This window comes from Thunnus maccoyii, chromosome 12 (genome assembly GCF_910596095.1).
Source record: "Thunnus maccoyii chromosome 12, fThuMac1.1, whole genome shotgun sequence".
NCBI lineage: Eukaryota > Metazoa > Chordata > Actinopteri > Scombriformes > Scombridae > Thunnus > Thunnus maccoyii.
The window spans coordinates 30,238,110-30,257,984 of NC_056544.1; the positions used below are offsets into that span (position 1 = coordinate 30,238,110).

The following is a 19,875-nucleotide window of genomic DNA, read 5'->3' on the forward strand; positions in this document are numbered from 1 at the left end:
TGTGTATGTGTGGGTAAAAAGCAAAGGTAAACGATGAATCATGTGACTTAAACGTCACTGAAGAGCTGAAAACATCAGATCTGTCCATCTCCCTTCCATCGTTTCAGCTTTGACTGCCGCTCTTTAAATGACGTCGCCTCGTTGTGCCTTCTTCTTCTGCGATTCTGCAATTAGCGCCACCAACTGTTTATCTCCTAATATTCACACAACAGTAGCGGATGGAAACAAACATTCACGTGAATAATCTGAAAATTTGGTTAAACTTTTGAATGGAAACCTTGCTAATGAAAGTCCTCTGCACATACTATATTTTTTATGTTCTACATGTGAACGGCGCCGCTATAGAAGCTCATGACTTTTTAGTACAGACTGAGATGTGTTCATTGCACCAAGCAGCAGTCAAAAACTCTTAAAGCTACAGTATTTAAGTTTTTCCAAGCGGTGCAGTTCCTTGAATGGCCACTTGAGGCTCCAAAAGCGAGTCATTCCTCATAGACCTCCATGTTAAAATGTCCAACTTTACAGCAGAAATAAACATGTTTACAGCCTGGTACAAACAACGGTTTTGGTCTCTAAAGCTAATTTCCTCTTTCATGACAACTGGACGGGCAGTGAATTTTTTATAACTCACTCTGGCTGGCTATGGCTGCTTTGAGTGACAGGTCCGCCAGCCACTAGGTGGCTTGTTTCAGCCATTCGGCCCGCCTCTTTGCCCATTTTTGATTGGCTGGGAGTTAGGCAGCGTCACGCACTGCCAAGACGGCGACGGCCGGAGCGGCTCGCTTTTAGCTTCAATAACCGCTCTTCAGAAACCAACGGGTGACGTCACGGTAACTACGTCCATATTTTTATACAGTTTATGGTTTTTTCCTCATATTTTTTAGTTTAAATAGGCTCCAAAGCATATCGTAATGTGGAGAGGTGTCAAAGGCTTCTGTGAGTCATTGAGCCTCACTCTTCTAACCAATCAGTGGATGCCAAAGTCAGAGGTGGGAGCTAATCAATCAATACATGAACGCACTTCTGGTCTACTACTCCTCTCACACCGAGGCACAAAGCTAGCGTTAGCTGCTGGAGGACGTCATCATGGCTTATTACTCAGAAGCTCCTGATTCCTCCAATTGAAGAGCTCTCTTCCAGAAATCAATACATCGGGCTGCACGCTAGCTTGATTTCCTGGACGTGTATATTGTAGCTTTAAGTACCTACATCTGACATCTGTGAAATTATAGCGCGGCTGCTTGTGTTGACACAACATTTAACATTCAGGACTCTTATCTGTGCTGTATTTAGACGTGCCAGCTGCTGACAAACCTGCTTAGACACAGAAGATGCAGTAAATGAGGCAGCAGGTATGACAATGAATCTCTATCAGCTACTAATCAAATAGCAGCTGGTGGTGGAGACGCTGCGGAGAACTTTCATTTCATCTCTTTTACACCTTTAACATTTGGATTCAGCCACAACAAGCCAGGTGAAAAATGTGTTTATTAGTCTGTATTGTTTATTATTCTGTTGCTACATGTGGTATTTTCTTTACTTGCTGCACAGAGAAGAACTATTTTGATTCTCTGATTCCAGCTTCTCATTCTCACTGTGAATATTTTCTGGTTTCTTTAATCCTCTGTGACGGTAAACTGAATATCTTTATATCTTTGGATTGTTGACATTTGAGGACGTCATCTTTGGGAAACAGTGATCGACATTTTTCACCATTTTCTGACATTTTATAGACCAAACAACTATAATTAATCAAGAAAATGATCAACAGATTAATCGATTATGAAAGAAAAAAAGGGTTTTGCAGGAAAATCATGTTTATATTACTCATATATATAAATTTTGAAGACAGTACAGTCTTACAGTAGCACTAAATCTCCAGTGATTCTCAACTCTACATGCTAATTAACCAGCAGTGTTATTTTTCTCATCTGATTTTGATTTAGAGTAAAAATATGCGCCAAAAATACATTTGTTTTTGTCACATTTCAGCCATTTGATTTAGTCACGTAGTCCGTCTTGGGTTTACTGTGTGCTGTCAGTACACTCTGTGTGTGTGTGTGTGTGTGTGTGTGTGTGTGTAAAGACAAATGACTGCACTGTTACTGCACTCCAGATATAAAGTGATTCTGGCTCCCTGCAGCTTGGAAACACACACTTGCTGTTCAATCCGCCCTGACGTGCAAACCGATGCTAAATCACCACCCTTGTATTTAGCATTTTGATGAGCTCTATTTCTTTAATCAGGCCTGCGTTTCATGAGGAGAAACAATCTTGCTGAAAGAGAAGAGCAGCAGCAGCAGCAGCAGCAGCAGCAGTGGCGGCGTCGTCGTGGAGGCCGAGTCACTCTAAATCTGACAAATGAGGCCTCTGCAATTTCACTGCCTTCATAAACCTGCCATTCACGCCTAATCTACAGAGTCATCGACGCATGCAATATTACCTCGCATAATTGACAGCCCACACATTAAGCCAATGTCACAGAAATCATTTTAATGTTCTCAGCGAGGCGATGGGATGGGGGATGAGGGGGGGATGGGGGGGGGGTAGGGTGGGTGTTTGCCAAATCTTAATTGTTCCTTTGGTTTGACACCCAAACGTCCAGGAAGATAAGACGTGTTACCGGACGACTAACGTGGCGACTTGTGCAAGTCCACGACAGCGAATCTGACGCGTGAGTGCAAGAGACGCTGTCAGGACGTTGAAGCCGTGTCTGTCGCTGTGCGGGTGGCTTCGCTTCACCTTGTGTGTGTGTGTTTGTGTGTGTGCGTGTGTGTGTGTGTGTGTGTTTGTGTGTGTGTTTGTGTGTGTGTGGGCTGCACAGACTGCTGCCTCAGAGCACCAACCTGCCTGAACACAGTAGATAACAAACCCTGAAAATTCACTCTTTACGTTTAGTCGGATGTTTACAGAAGCCTTCAGATGATGCGACGCACCCTGTGGAAGCCACGTCGGAGGTCCTGACCTCTAGCTGGCCTCTTTCTGTTGCTGCTTCACTTAATATGGAGGTAATAATTACCATCACATTAACAGACCTGCAGCATTTCTACTTAGAGCTCAGAGCTTTTCTGTAATCACTTTTTTTATTTTCTGCTCCAACGTCATTACAGCTGCCCTTGTTACACATTATGTAACACAAAGGTGAATGAACTTTAAGGTGTCATGAATGCTTAAAAAGTCAGCGGAAAGACGTCAACACATCATTACTGTAAGTACAAACACAATATGAATCATCAGAATAACAGATAAATAACTATTCAAATAAAATATCTGTTGGAAGCTTTAAGGTTGAACGCGACTCCTGAAAGCTGCATTTCAGAAAGACGCATCCAATCACAGAGCTTAAAAAAGGGTGCCGCGAGTGAAAACTAAAGGTCACAATGTTGAGAAAACTGAAAATGTATCAGTTCACCCTTAAATTTTGGCTTAATTGTGAATGTATTCAGCAACTATGACGCTGTGTTTTGTTTCGAACTTGCTCGCTATGGAGTCGTTTACTAGCTGTGTTTATTTTATTATGATGATTTACAAGAACATTTGAATCATTTGTCAAGTCTGTGCAGGTTAAAAAGTAATCAAAGCCCTGCTGAAGTGTCGTTGACTCTCTGCCACCTTCAGCGCTACTTCTTCACCACTTTCTTAGCAGGCCCTGACCTTTGACCTCTGACCTGATGGCGGAAGAGGCGGCAGCAGGTAGAAAGGCGGGAGGGGGGGGGGGGGGATCGACCACAGGAAGCGAGGCATCACATTCCAACCGCAGAATCACCCTGAACATAATCTGAACTAACGAGAGCGAGATCAAAGAAGTGGATCAATCAAACGTACGCACCTGCAGTCAGACGGTGTTAAGATTTACATTTTGAGAGTGAACTCGATCTGAGGCTTCGGCTGAATAAGATTAGCCCTCCCGTTTGAAGTGCAAACATCGTTGTTTGATGGCGGCTGAGAGCCGGCGCTGCGGGGCGAAGGAGGCGAGTCAGAGGACGGCGGGGGTGTCGGCTACGTGCGCACCTGAGGGGCCCGCAGGCTATAACACACCTGTAGAGCTGCGAGATCTTTTTACTTGTGAGTCACTACTGCAGAGTCTGCTCATCATATACATGCAGCACGGCGCCGAGGCTGCTTCCATAAACATAAAAAACGCCTCAAACATCCATGAGAAGCAGTTTTTGTGGTTTTTTTCGCTATTCCGATTTCCCATACAGATCATATCAACCGAAAGATTTTTTCTCTTCACCCAGCCACAAGAGCTTTATTATTTCCTACACGAGTTGACAAAGTGATTGATTTTTTTAAAAAAAAAAACTTATTTTGCAGTTGGATGAAATCTCCAGGCTGTGAGCAGCTTTCTCCTTCAATGCGAGAGAAAAATAAAAACTGAAATATGCTCACCTCTCTTCTACAAGCTCGAGCTTATTCATCCATAAAATCCTTGAAATGACAGTTTTCACATCTTAATCAACCAACGGGGATTACAAAAACACACCGTGTTAATACCCACCAGATAATAAATAAATGGAATCGCTCTTTTTTTTTAAAGTCTCTTTTCGTGCGCATAAAAAAAATGATAAAAATGTGAAATTTATGACAATATTATCTTAGGAGGAAGCATAAGACGTGCATTTATATATCATACAGGTAGTGAATGTGCATTTATTATCTGTTAATGAGGCTACTTTACATTCACAGTCCAGTGGAGGAAGAGTTATAAAAATAATGCATACTTATTAGTATTTCACATATAAATGTCCAAAAACCACATTGAATTATTCATTTTGATCAGATGTTTCCATTAATCTGTTTATTCATCTGTTAGCTTTTATCAGTAACACAAGAATAATGTATATGTATGTTTGTATTATGGTCAGTAGTCGTGCCTGCGATGTTGTGAGTGGATCAGCTGATCAGTGACAGTAGAAACAGGTTTGTATCATCAGCGTCTCTCAGCGGTGAAAGATGTGGGAGGAAAAATAAAACTGTTGTGTAGTAAATGATTCTGTTGAAGTTGATGCTCTTATGATGGTATCTGAGTGCTTGTAGAAAATTGTGATTGTCTGCAGTGATTTTATTGATTTTTTTTTTTGTTTTGGTTTGTTTTTGTTGTTTTGCTTCAGCTTTAGTTATTTTTCTTGAATTTCCTGAGGTTCATTTTTGCCAATGCTTCCTTAAAGGCAGAATCCAGTTTATTTGAACCTGTTGTTTTTCCCATTAATGTGACAGTTGTGGCTCTGCGGGTCATACTGGTCGACTTTGCTCTTTCCAGCTCCGCTATAGAGATTCCAGTGATTCAGACTGAGATTCGGGCGAATGAGGCCGTACACAGTGTGTTATAAAAAATATGATTTCACTGTCTATGAGTGTTACTATTTCATCTAGATCATGATGAATTGTTCCTGTCTTGCACTGCAACTCTGCAACATCAGCAGACTCATCATCAGCTCAGGTTAAAGGAGGTTCAGCATTATATTTGTAAAGAGGAAAATGTAGAAATAAAAATTCATTGGAGACAGGTTGAGACATGTCATCTGGGGGTCAGTTGGGCAAGATGGCTCCTGGACAGGAGAACTGAAAACAGACATGACGTTATCTATAAGTCTGTATGTTGATAGATTAAGAAAAGAACTGTAACGCCCATTTAAAGTGTATAAAACCCTGTTGTAGTCGCTCCTCTGGGAGCCTTTTTCTTTGTAACCTCATCCTGCGTGTTGCATTGTGAAACGCTCCTTCTTGTACAAGACAATAAATTCTGTTAAATTTGATATTTCAGCTCCGGTCTCTATTGTTTAATGGTCATTAAGAAGAGGTTTTTTAAACACCATGTATACCGTGTATACCAATGGTTATCGGGGCTCAGTCAGCCTCCTACTACTGAGTCTGAACGAAAGTAAACACAGGAACTAGCCGCCTGTAGCAGCATTATGGCTAACTGCACAGGGAGCTATATCCCGGGCAACTTGCCGGCTAAGTGAACCACCCACATATTCATCCATACACACCGGTTTATTTACATGTATGAGATTGAAACTAAAGGAAACTAAAAAAAACTAAGTGCAGTGATGCATTATCCTGTGGACTTTTATGAGGATGATGATCAGTCGTTTCACTTTGATGGCAAACTTTATAGCATACAGAGAGGAGCTAAAACAAATGGAAGAGAAGAAACAAAGAATGGAGGCAGAAGGGCAACAGCACCGCCAGGACGATAAGTTACACCAATACGCCGTAGAAAACTCAGAATAGTTTTGTCTTTGGCTCGGTTGTTCATATCGGTGTATTTCTGTACACTGAGCTGGAATGAAACAAAGAGTGTACATAAATTAGGTAAATAACAGTATATTCAACCCTCTACAGAGTAAAATGCGGGTGTGACAAATCTTCTGATATAATTAATAAAGCTGAATGATACTGTTGATGCAAAGTCCTGTGATCAAACACATTCAGACTTAATTACCTATCCTTATGGTGACTTTCCTAACCCCCCTAAACCTAAGTCTACTCTTAACCATAAAACTAAATCTTAACCCCCAAAAGAAGCTATTACAGGCTTTTCTTTCCCCAGAATAGAGGCGTGTCCCGATAAGGTTGGTTGCCAGGTTTGGTCCCCACAATGTATGTAAAACAAACAGATATAATATGATGGCATAGTGTGGGCACGGGCTCTACCAATCAAACAGGGGTGGGTGGTACGATGACGTCTTTATTTTTGGATTTTCTTTTCTTTGTCTTTTCAGCTACAGTAACAATCACAGCTAATGCTAACTATCAAGTTCTTCTTCTTCTTGTGTTTAAACCAAATAAACAAGAAACATAAAAGTCATCACTTCATTTTTCAGCAAGAAAGAGCTATCAGACAGAGAGTAGTAAGCTGAATGATTATTTTGTTGGAGAATTTAATGATTGACACTGAAAAACTGAAAGCTCTCTGAATGATTATGACTTAAATGTGATTAATTTTTTGGATTAACTAAAAAAAAACAAACTGTACTTTTCCTTTTCAGACCGAGAATTAACCCTGTGAACCTTCACAGACAGTTTGACATCCACAGACTCACTGCAGCCCTGTTTTCACCCAAAGAGCACCTTGACTTTACGATGTGTTTTTAGCCTCGAGGCTTAATTAAACTCCAAGAACCGAGGCCGATTTAGAAAGTCCACAACCAGCCAGTTGACAAACACCTTTTATTGCCTCATGAAAGACAATTAAAAGCGTCTGTCACCCTGTAGCACTGCAGATAATTGGTTTGCCCTAAACTCAGCCGGCAAAAGTGATCGGTGGATAATTCCTTCTCAGCTGGAGAGGAGCGACGCTGGGAGAAAGTGAACCGACATCAGTGAAAAATGCATCTGATCTCCGCCTACACAAATGTAATCTGTCAGACACACTCTGTCCTGGCATTTCATTTTTAGGATGCTCTGACTCAAAATGAGCAAGCAGGTGGTCAATGTGGTTTTTTTATGAGCTAAAAGAGCACCTTGACTTCACGGTGCGTTTTATCCTTGAGGCTCAATTAAACTCGAAAAAGCCAAGGGAGGTTTTTTTTTAAGCTAATATCAACAAAATTTCAAAATTAATCTCTCTTCTTCAAAAACCTTGATGTCTCGATACAGGTTTCCTGAGAATCTTTCAGCTCAGACATCAGTAGAGGTTGTTTTCATGTGAAACTGGAGCCATTAAAGGGGAACTCCACCTATTTTCCACCTCGGCACGTGTTTCCAGGTGTTGTATTTGAATAAAAAGTAATATAAAGCCTTTTTGTGTCTCAAGAGGGAGCTGTGTGAAGTCTGATGAATTGCCTCCAGTGATGTCACTTGAGTTAGTGTCAGTTGGGGTTGAAGACTACAAGTTTGAAGGTTGAAGGAGGTTACCAGACCTCTGTAGCTCCTCATCTCTACTGGAGGCTAGCAGCTCCAGGCTACGTTAGCCGCTACTAGCATAACACACCCGAATCTCCGACAGAACTCTCTGTGGTGGAGTTGCATTGTGGATAATGTAGGCGCCAGATTTTGACAAGGAAGAAGAATGTGTAAAATAAAAAGACGATATCTCTAGTCCTGCTGCATCAATTTTCATCCTTTTTTAAAAAAAACTGTCCATCATGAGTCTGTTATAGGAGTGAAATGCTAAATATGTGCACACGTTAAAACACATGGTGCAAATGATCAAACTTTTAAAAAAGTAAAACTGCAAATTCTGCATTGAATATCTTCAAAGTGTAGAAAAACTACCAGCACTGATGTTGATTATGATAAGAAAACATCCTGTATTATATTCCCTTATATATACCCTTATATCACACCACATGGCCAAAAGTATGTGGACATCAAAACTTTCTAGCCATATGTGATAGTTGAGCAGTGATTGCTACACCATGTTCATTAATGTGCTCTTCTAGTTTCAGTCTTTTCAGTTTCCAGCAGATGTTGGAACCAATCAGCCACAAGAACATTAATGAGGTCCAACACTGATGTCGGCGATAAAGTCTGACTCCAGTTTATCCCAAAGGTGTTGGAATCATTTTGTAATAATTTGTAACACATAATTACATAATTTGTACCAGATTGCACCACCCTTTCTGTATAATGTCCTACAAATTACACATACCTGCAAATTACTGCAAAACGTCCAGGAAATTATTATAAAATTAAAGGATCTGTATAATGTAACGTTACCTGATTGTTGAGGTTGAACTAAGATTTCCTTTAATTGGAACTAAATGCTGTAAAGTACTCGGGATAACTGTCGCAGACTATAGAAACAAATATATGTGATCAGGTCCACATTCTTCACATCAACTGATGATCCAAGTATGTGAACTAGCATCAGATCTACAACAAAATATAATCTGTTAGCATGTTCCTGTGTTTCCCTCCAGACTTCATTATATAACTGAGACACTTTTCAAGACCTTGAAACTGTGAAATGAACTCGACATCTTTCTCCAGACCTTCTGAAAAGCATCTGTTCTCCAGATCGATTCCCAGCAAAGTCTCACGAGGCTTCAAAATGCATTTGGTTGTGTCGAGCTCTAAAGGCAGTTCCTGTCAGTCATGTAAGTGATGACAAGCCCAAGCAGGTGATCATAGCAAACAGAGAGTTGAGTTCTGACACCTCAGAGTCTCCGGAGATGGAGGATGGAGGAGAGGCAACGTCCTTGACTGAGAAGCAGAAGGAAACAGCCGCCGTGGGGAGAAAGTTTTTAAGTTCTTCCACAAACAAACAAGCTACAAAAACACTTCAGCTTCTAGATACAGAGAAATACAACGCAGAGAATAAATATATGTTCAGTACCATAAAAACTAGATAACATACACAACCTGGAAACGGTTGGAGAGCAGGAATCTCCATCGTAACATAACAGGGTCAGGGTTAGGGCCAGGTTTAGGGTTAGGTTTAGGGTTAGGGTTAGGGTTAGGGTTAGGGTCAGGGTTAGGGTTAGGGTTAGGGTTAGGGTCAGGGTTAGGGCCAGGTTTAGGGTTAGGGTTAGGGTTAGGTTTAGGGTCAGGGTTAGGGTTAGGGTTAGGGCTAACCCTTCAAGAGGACCAACATCACTGGTTCAAATACAAATCAGCTTGTATGAAGAGTTTTCTATAAATCAGCGTCACCTTCAGACAAGACGGAATAATGAATAATATAAAAAATCATGTCAGAGAATCATTAAAACACATGTATGTGTTTTAGAAACAAGTAAAATAATCCTTGTTCATGGCAGATTTTTAAACATTTCATTGTTTATTTGGTGTCGGTGTTTTGTGCTCTTTGTTGTTTTTATTTAACTACAGAAAGATTTCTCACTTCTTAGTCACATATAATAATCAGGCTTGAGATGCTCTCAAAAAAATGATATAAAAGACATAATCTGTACTCTTATTCACATAATAACTTGTCAGCTCTCCAACATCTGCTGGCATGAGAATCCTAAAAATAGACCAGTGGACCAGAAAGGGATGAGAAACTTTTTGTACCAAAGATAAAACTACTGTCAAGATGCTTTGAAAAAAATCTTCTTATCTAGTATTTCTCTATTTTATATTAGAAGTTTTTCACAGTATTTTTTTCTGTATTGTATCCTTGAAGTCTTATTTCTTTAAAAACTAGTAAATAATGAATCAAATTCAACTTTTTTTTGACTATTTTCTCCAAAAAGACAAGTTTCATTGTTCTTCATTCTAATGCAGCAACCGAAAAGTTGCTTTCAAGTGGAAACACATTGAAATATTGTATTTTTTTTTAGTTATTAAGAAAACAACTATAAAGACAGAAGGGTTTTTAGGATTTTACGATAGAAATGGCTTAGGAAGATGGATTTTTGAAGTGTAATTATCATTAATATACTGTATGTTCAGTGCCATAAAACCTAGTTAACATATGCAGCTTGATAAATGATTTGAGAGCAGGAATCTCAGTTTAAACAGAGATTAACAGAGAACTGAAACGAGCAAAAAAGACTGACATCACTGGTTTAAATACAAACCAGCTTGTCATTAAATCAGTGTCAGCAGCTTCAAACAAGACAGAATAATAAAAAAAAAAGATTGATTTCAGGAAAATCCTTCAAACATAAACACTAAGTAAAATATGTCAAATTAGATGGAACTAACAAAACAAAACATCTGAAATTTTGTGGTATTTTCGTGATGTGATTATACGAAGAGACGATAAAAATGAGTCAGTCGGAGAAATGATGAAATGACTCACATAAAACTGTTATGAGCAGAAAAATGAACCCTGTGTCTAATAACGGCAGACACGTCTTTGTGTTTATTAAAGGAGCACAAGAATCATCAATCAGCAGGATCCACATGGAAATACTTACAACTGCCTGATATGTAAAAACCTGGAGGAGCCGCGCTAACTCTGCCAAAAACATGATTAATGCTGTTGTTGCTGCTGGTGTCTGTGTTTCCAATAAACTGATATTTTGTTGTTGTTTCTTCATAAGGAGACAGAAAGCAGAAGAAACATCTTTTTGTTTATCGTCTCTTTGTTTCTGCACCGTTGTGAGGAATAAAACCCTCGTTAAACACACACAGCTTCATCCGAGATTCAACAACTTCAACCTGCGATGTTTTACTTCAATTTTTACCAATTGGAAAATACATAAATCTATACGTATTAGTTGTGTTTAGTTGCTTATAGACATGATTTTGCTTAACACTTAACACAGGTTGATGAGAGGGTTTACTGTCCCATTGTTCCATGTCATTTCCTCCTGGTTAAAATGCCGTCCAGAACCAGGAATTCAATTATTTCATCCCCCACCTCCCCCCGTGATCATCCAGTGGTGGAAGAAGTATTCAGGTCCTTGACTTAACCCTCCTCTTGTCCTCGGGTCAAATTTGACCCCTTTTTAAATGTTTTTATATCAGAAATATGAATTTCTTTCATCTAATTGCCTGAAAATCACATGGATGGTTCCATACCACACACTTTGCAAGTAAAAGTAATGATCACTACTTTCGTTGAATTTTGAGTGTTTTATTAAAATTTATAGCATCTGTGGACTTTTGTCCTCCTGGGTCACTTTTGACAAAAGTTGCACGGTCGACGGGAAGACAACAGGAGGGTTAAGTAAAAGTATCAATACATCAGTGTAAAAATAGATGTCAAATAAATGTAATACAGTAGAAAGTACAATATTTCCCTCTGAAATGTAGTGGAGTGGAAGTATAAAGTAGCATCACATGGAAATACTCAAGTAAAGTACAAGAAATTCAAAATTGTACTTGAGTACAGTACTCGAGTAAATGTTCCTCCTGTCTGAATGAGGCTTGTTAAATTTTAACACTGCAGCTGGTAGGGTTCGTCCATCGCCAATAGCTGACAGTCATCAACCGCTGAGCCTCTACCATCGTAACATCCTGATTTAAAGCACAACCATAAATGACAGCAGACTCTCACACTGAGCTGAGACGAAACAAGCGCACATAAATTAGGTAAATAACATAAATAAACAGTGTTTCCTGCGTTTTGCTGTCATTTATGGTTACGCTACGTTGCAGGCGGGGCTGAGCGCTCCGTGTGTCTGTGTGTGTGTGTGTGTGTGTGTGTGTGTGTCGTCTGAGCGGAGCAGAGGAGAGACAGTGAACCACGTGAAGTGCTCGAGTTGACGACAACTACGCTCGTTACGTTACTGTAAGTGCAATAAAAGCATCATCATCATAAGCCCGTTCTGTAGACATCGCCCAAACCCGGAGCAGCTGCTCTGACTGATGCTTCAACCCTCCCTTCTTTTACCTGCTGATTTCCCAGCAGCCCGAGAGCCGTCCTCAAGAGCAATCTGCTCAACGACGCCTAATTATTTGTAAGCAAAACATTTGTATGTGAGAATCCCAGACAGCGCCCCGCGGCAACTCCACCATTAACCCACAACTCCCTCTGCTTTTCTGTAGGAGCTCTCTACCTGCTCTTCACTATTCTCCACCACGCTCCCTCCCTCCCTCTCTCCCTCCCTCACTCGCTCGCTGATGCTGTTGTCATCATCAGCTGCTCTGCATGAGAGCTTCGGCTAAACGGCCTGAGTGTAAACTGTAAACAGCGTGGACAGGACATCAATATTCATCTGCAGACAGCACGGACTCTTAATGTCAGAGCTGCTGTTCACATTTTAATCACGCCTGTTACTGTTTCGCAAAAATACTTGTCATGCATATGAGTTTCCTTCCTTCACTGAGCTCCATCAGCGCCGGCAGACAGATTTCAAACTGAAAGGATCTGAAAGGATCTCCCAGAAGGCCAAATTATACAGGATGAGTTCATTTGTCCCGGAATATAATCTGACTCAGATGAAGTTCAGCTTTGGATTTTCTATCATTTACATCCTGTTAAAATGTCAGATGTTAAACGTGGACAAAGTTCCAAAATAGGGATGTGCAGAGGGTCCAGTATTTGTATTTGTATCTGTATTTGTTGAGGCAGCAAAATTATTTGTATTTGTATTCAAAGAAAAGAGTAAAGAGGTTTAAAAATCATGTTTTTGTTTTTATTACACTTTTAATTTCAGAAAATTAAAGTGTTACAATAAGTGTTCCCTTGGGAGCACTTCATTTGTGTCAGTAGTTCAGCTTTATCTCTGGGGAACGCCGCCAACTCCGGGAGTGACGTCCAAATTAGGAAATGTGCGTCATGTAGCAGGTGGATGTGACTCCCCTCGTTGAGACCTGCTGATAGACGTCACAGCGGAGCAGAGGAGAGACACTGAAATAGCGATGTAACTGACCTGTGCGCTGGTATTTAACATGTTGTTGTTTTTTCTTCCCAAAAACAAATAATTTTTAAAATATTTGTATGAAACAAATATTCGTTTAAAATAAACAACCCACTATTTATGCTTGGCCGAATAACATATTTGTATTCGGGCACACCCCTATTCCAAATCATTATTTTTTTCCCTGATGAGCTGACGTTGTTTCGTCAAACACGCCCAAAAATGTGCATCCATTTGGTAGCCTCGGTTGCTAGGTTGTCGCTAAAGTTCTTCCGTGTGTCGTCCACTCTTATAATTTAGATCTGACTCAGCTCCGACATGTACAGACGGATTTGAGAAGTTGACAAAGAAGGGAAAAAAAGTGAAATCCTGCTTATATTGTTTGTTCATAGTTTGTTTATGAAGCTTCCTGAAGCTGACCAATCAGAACAGAGTGGGCTCATCAGGAGGCGGGCCTTAAAGAGACAGGAGCTAAAACAGCCTGTTTCAGACAGAGGCTGAACTGAGGGGCTGCATTAAGAGCCAGTAGAAGATAAATAAGGAGTTTTTCATTGTAAATCACGTAAAGATATTTTAGTAGAGCCCCGAGAATATAAATATAGAGCTGGACATGTGCAGAATATGTCCTTTTTAAAACAGCTTGATGCAGTTTATCATTGCTCTTTGTGTTTCATTACAGGAGATATGAAACTGCAGCAACAAGGAGAAAACTACATTATGTCATTTTTATTTATAAATGTCTCCTGCAGAAGCTGTCAGTACGACTTCTCTTCTTCATTTATAAACCAACTCAGGACTCTTTAACTGTAACTCTTTAACCCCTCAGGTAAATACTGAACTTGGAAAGACTTCCACTACTTTGCACCTTTATAAATGAAATGAATTACAGCGAATTTTAAAACTTTTAACCTCATCTATTCAGTGATTGTTTCTGCTGCTGCGTGGGATTTTGTTTGTTTTTTCTGTCTCTTTGCTGTGCTAGAGTCCCTCTCTCTCTAGCAAAAAGAGATCCTGATCTTGATTTAATAAAGGTTATATAAAGCGCACAGCTCAGACTTGCAGCCTCGTAGTCAGATGGAAGTCGGATCACGTTCCCACCACAAACAAACCACTCCAGAATCTGTTTGTGACTGGACTGAGACCACTTCCTCTGTTGGGTCTCTGCTCAATTGTTCTGGTCCGAGGAGGAATGTTATGTTCAGATCTGCCCAAAAGAATCATAGCAAGGAGGGAAACCAACCAGAGAGTCCATTAAATCAACAGATCAGATTCAATCAAAGAAATCACACATGCTGTAAAAGATGTAGTCGAGATGATCCAAATACTGAAGGCCCAGAGCTCGCCGGTTATTAATCAACCCATCAAACGCCTGCTGGAGGAAACTAACAGGCTGTTAGAAGCAAAAAAAAAAAAGATCTGGGGTACAAGAAAAAACCAACAGACTGTTGAGTCATGCTGAACATATGTGCCTTCAAAAAATCTTCACTGTGAGCAAACATGCGGGATAAAAAAGCTCCACGCACCACAACAACATGTGGAGGACAGAGCTGAAACGCCTTGACAGGAAGTTGACACATGTGCACGACATTTACAGCTGACTTTAATGTCAGAGATTCATACTCATCGATCTCGTTTGTTCTCAAGACAGTCGACACCAGAGCCGGACAGAAGGTCAATAATCAACTCTTTCTGTCTGAAGAAGACTTCTGTGTAAACGCTCCGGAGCAGGACAGCTCACCCGATAACTGTTTGTCCACTTTGGGCTGCTGACGTCGTCGTGAAGCAGCTGAGAGACCTGGTCTGAAAACGCCACACTGAGAGCGTCGTGTTGCAGCATGTTTGTTTATGTTTTCATTTTGGATTTATCCATTTCTCTAATAATCAATCTATAAAACATCAGGAAACAGAACAAGGTGACGTCTCCAAATGTCTTTTTTATTCCGACCAAAAGCCCAGAAATATTTAATGCACCATCATGTAAGACCAGCAAAAGTTTCCCATTTAAGAAGCTGAAACCATCACATGTTTTGTTATAACATAAATCTGCATTAACTGATGTTTTGTCCACAAGTTTTCATCAGAAACAAGAAACAAGTAGCGACCACAACACTGTCACATCATCAGCTTTAAGTCGATATGTTGAACTTAACAGTTGCTTATTTCCACATCCAGCAGCAACATTATCATTCATGTAGAGTCTTCCTGGAGGTGTTTCTGTTTGCACCTGGTGAATGTGAGTCCAATATTCAATCTCTTTTCGCTCTGTTTTTGCTCTCTACCAACTCCTGAGGGAAATATCTGGCTGCTAAATGCTCCACTATGTTCAGCAGCTAGGTAGGATACTGAAGTCAGAAGGTATTGAGAGACAAAAAATAAAGAATATCACCAGTCTTTGAACCAAAAACCTAATTAGAAGTAGTGAAACTAGCTGTTGAGGCTTCAAATTCTTGTAGTTTTGTTGTTGTTTGTTTGTATGAAGTGCACCATGTTCCCAAATTTGAATTTTCTGGCATCAACATCAACTCATGGTCAGTTTTTCTTTTTTTTTTTTTTTTTAAAAAGGATGAAAATCGATGCAGCAGAACCAGAGATATCATCATTTTTATTCCACACATTCTTCTTCCTGGTCAAAACCTCCAAAACATTACCCACAATGCAACTTGACTGCCAACAGTTCAGTCAGCCTCCAGCCTCCAGAGGTCTGCTAACCTCACTTCTTTCTAACTTTCTAAGTCCACTTTCAAAACTTCGTCTTCAGCCGCGACTGACGCTGACTCAAGTGACATCACTTGAGGCAATTTATCAGATTTCACACACAGCTCCCTCTGGAGACACCAAAGCCTTTAAACTAAACTGTCTGTGAAGCTTTTCAGTCATCCAAAAGCATTAAGTCAAGAGCAGCTAGACTTGTAGATTCTTGGAAGAAGTTTCCTTCTTCTTCTTCAAAACTAAACAACTTTTTTTTCACATATAACATCTGGAAACACACTCTGAGGTAGAGAAATCACTGACGTTCACCTTTAAGTAACTAGAAAAGATGGCGCTGAGCGTCAAACCCAAACTCCAGGCTTCCTCAGGAGCTCACAGCTGACGTTAAAAATGCTATATCTATAATTTTCCAGTGTGTACAGATTACAGTGCACTCATATTACCAGTGAATAATGGTCTGCTATAAATGCTTGATGCTTCTCCAGGGCAGCATTTTCCCTTCCATCCCCTGAACACAGCGGGCTGCTGCTGCTGCTGCTTCCAACAAATTGCCAAAAGCCATTTTGTTCAGTTTCTTCTGCGACTGTAAAAAGCCTCCCTTTCTTCTTCTTTCTTCTTCTTTTTTTTTCTTTCTGATGAACAACAGCTGCGAAAGCAACGCAGTCAATTATCTCGTATCAGGACTCAGTGCAGTGCGACAAGGTTATTGCTATGCATGAAACAGTGGATGTGTGAATTAGACTTTGCGTGCTAAAATAAATAAATAAATAAATAAATCAAGGTATTTGCTTTGGTAAGTGACTCGGAACGTTTTCATTCGGCTCTGCAGAGTATTGCATTGTGCCGCGGTGTGTCGGGCCTCTGCAGGAGAGCAGAGATCAGCATCGTCTGAGAGGGAAAAAATGCTCCATTTCTCAACGCACACACTGTGAGCAGCAACAGAAAAGGCAATTCAGTGCTTCAATTATGCATTATGCATTAATAAAACATGGGTGAGGCGGGTTATTCCGCACACTCCGGAGTGACAGCTTACACTCATTTACATGACTGCTGTTTTTTGCTGTTAAATATTTAATAAAAGCTCCAAAGAGAAAGAACAGTATAATGCTATAATGAATTTATGAATATTAGATATTAATGCAGGATGCAAACATGGCTGCGAATAGTCTTGATGATAATTCCTGTCAGATAATATTGGAGGAATATTAAATCAATATTATGAGTGATGGTTAGTAGCTCAGAAACACTATTACAGCTCTAATGTATTCATTTTATTTTCATTTTTAGAGTCATTTACATTTTTTTTTTGACTGTTAATCATTCTTACGAGCTGCAACAATTAATCAATTAATCAATTATCAACTGACAGCAAATTAATCAGCGACTATTTGGATAATTGATGAATCGTTTTGAGTCATTTTTTTAATCAAAAATGCTAAAAAAAAGTTGCTTCTCAGATGTGATGATTTCATGTTTTTCTCAGTCAAACACGACACTGAACTGAATATTTTGGGCTTCTGGTATGTTTGTCAGACAAAACAAGATATGTGAACGTGTCACCTTTGATTCTGACATTTCTCACTATTCTGTGACATTTAATAGACCAAACAATTAACCAGTGAATCAAGAAAATAATTTCCACTTTGTGTCGTGCTGTTTAACTTCATACTCTTCCTCCAAGAGAGAAATATAGTACTTTTAACTTCTCTATATTTATTTAAAACATATAGTTACTGGTTAATTATTTATATATATATATGATTTATATATTTATATACATATAATTACATTCCTCTGTATTTCTATTTTATTATTGTAATGAATAAAGTACCTTAAATTGCACAAAAACAAGCTCAATCTCTCACTGTAGAGGCTGAAAACACTGTCAATTTTTTTTATTTTTGACTTGATAAACAGCTTAAATCAACTGATCAATAACTAAAACCATCAGCGAAGAAGGTTTTTATAAAGTCACTGGTGGACCATCAGCAGCCTGTGTGTGAATATAAAGTATGAGCATCGTTATTTAAATAAATATAGTACAGCTGCAGAGTCATCATAAACTCACTAACAAGCCCCTGCAGGGATACAGTAGATCCATCTATAGCAGATAAATTCCTCATAATAAAGCCGAGATATTGATTTTATTTCCTCCCCCAACAAACAAGAATATTAATGTGATCTTTGAGTCAGCTGGAAACTAATGAAGGAACATAACGGTCCGATAAGGGCACGAGACATTTGATATCTACTATAATTAGACTCTATGAAAGCTTAAGACACACAAAGGTCGCTATAAACTCATCTATAAATGCCTAAATCTTCAGCTCATCAGGTGCTCGGTGACCTGCTGGCACCTCTCGCTGACGTGAGGTGCGTCTACTGGGAATATTAAGATGCCATTTCATCATCAACATGTGGAACTCTTTTATAACACACAACTCAAAATGGATCATGACCGGGAACGTTTGAAACTCAGTGTTGAAGCCGCTTTTTTAAAGATAGATGTAGTCATGAGTGATCCGCTGCTTTATGGGTTGTTTGTGCTGCTTTCTTGTTGAGTTTCGTGTTGTAATGTGTGCATAATGTATTGTTGAGTCTTGTGCAGTTTCATTTTACTGTTGAGTTTCATGCATTAAAAAAAAGCCCATCTTGCACACTAAACTAGGCTATAAATGCTGGTGTGTGGCATAAGTTCATGCTTTATATTTGCCTCTATACAAATAAACATTAAATAAATAAAAGCCCAACAGACAGCAGAAGTCTCTACAGGAATATAACAGTTACGGTACATCTCTCTCACGCAGCTCTGCATGAACTGAATGCTGATTTGTCAACATTATTTATGGTGATTTGTCTCCAGTATGAAAGTGATTTTTTTTTTTTTTTTTTTTTAAATAAGGTGCAGGGAGCGCACAATCACAGCAGAGCCACGCACAGCCACGCACAGCCACGCAGCAGCAGCAGCAGTCTTACCTGTGCAGTCCTTCCCTTTGCCTTTGCACTCTCCGCTCTGTGGGTAATAAGACGCCCGAGCCTCCGGCAGGTAGAGCAGCAGGGACAGCAGGCAGGCGGACACCAGGTACCGGACAACCCCGCCGGGACACCTCCCAGCGCCTGACACCATTATGATGATGATGATGATGGTGATAATAATGATGATGATCCGTCCTCAAAACCCTCCAGACACCGGCGGACAAATCACTCGGTGTTCAGGTGGAAACAATTCAGCGTAATCCCGAGAAAAGAAATTAAAATAAAAAAAAAAACCCGACAGGTTCACGCAGAGCAAGAAGAGAGCCGAGAGAGAGAGAGAGAGAGCGCACAAGTCTGTGGTGAATATGGAGGAATGTGCAGAGAGAGAGAGCTGATTCCGCGTTCAGGAAGCCTCGGAGGCGGTCCGGTTTGTCCACGGTGGAAGCAGAGCAGGCAGCGGCAGCATCCTCGCTATCCTTCCTCTCCGAAGCTCCGCGTCTTCCTCTGCTAGATTTATCTATCTCAGCTTCTATCGACTGGATCTCGCACACGTAGCGATCCTCCGCGACCTGATTCCCCCCCTGTACAGAGTGATAATCAAGGCGCTCCGGCTCTATTTTTACCGCGCGGTAAAGCGGTTCCAGGCTCCGGCGGTAGCGGAGCCGCGGTGCGTAAAGAGAGAGCGAGCAGCAGCTGCAACCACAACAAAGAGATCCGGACTGAGGAGAGGACAGACAAGGCTGGTCACGTGATAGGATGCAACACTCCCCTCCACCTACACGCCCCTAACGCACGCGCGCGCGCACGCACACACACGCACGCACACCTTACAGAACGCATCAAGGCCAAAGAAAATAAAGTGTTTCTGAATGCAAACACCAAATACGCAACGACACTCTGCACTCACATCACCTACAAACCTGAAAGATGTGCTTATTTCAGTTTAATTGTATTTTATTCACTAATTTAATGTTTTTTTTTAATT

The 19,875-nt window shown here is 40.3% G+C and overlaps 1 protein-coding gene across 1 annotated transcript in view; it reads right to left on the minus strand.

The window, feature by feature from the left end:
* tmeff1a (transmembrane protein with EGF-like and two follistatin-like domains 1a) overlaps window positions 1–19,589 on the minus strand; it is a 102,858-nt gene extending 83,269 nt beyond the window's left edge. The window contains exon 1 of the mRNA XM_042427839.1: window positions 18,891–19,589. Coding sequence (XP_042283773.1) covers window positions 18,891–19,041 — 151 coding nt within the window. The 5' untranslated portion in view covers window positions 19,042–19,589. The remainder of the gene's footprint in view (window positions 1–18,890) is intronic.
* Window positions 19,590–19,875: the final 286 nt, after the last annotated feature.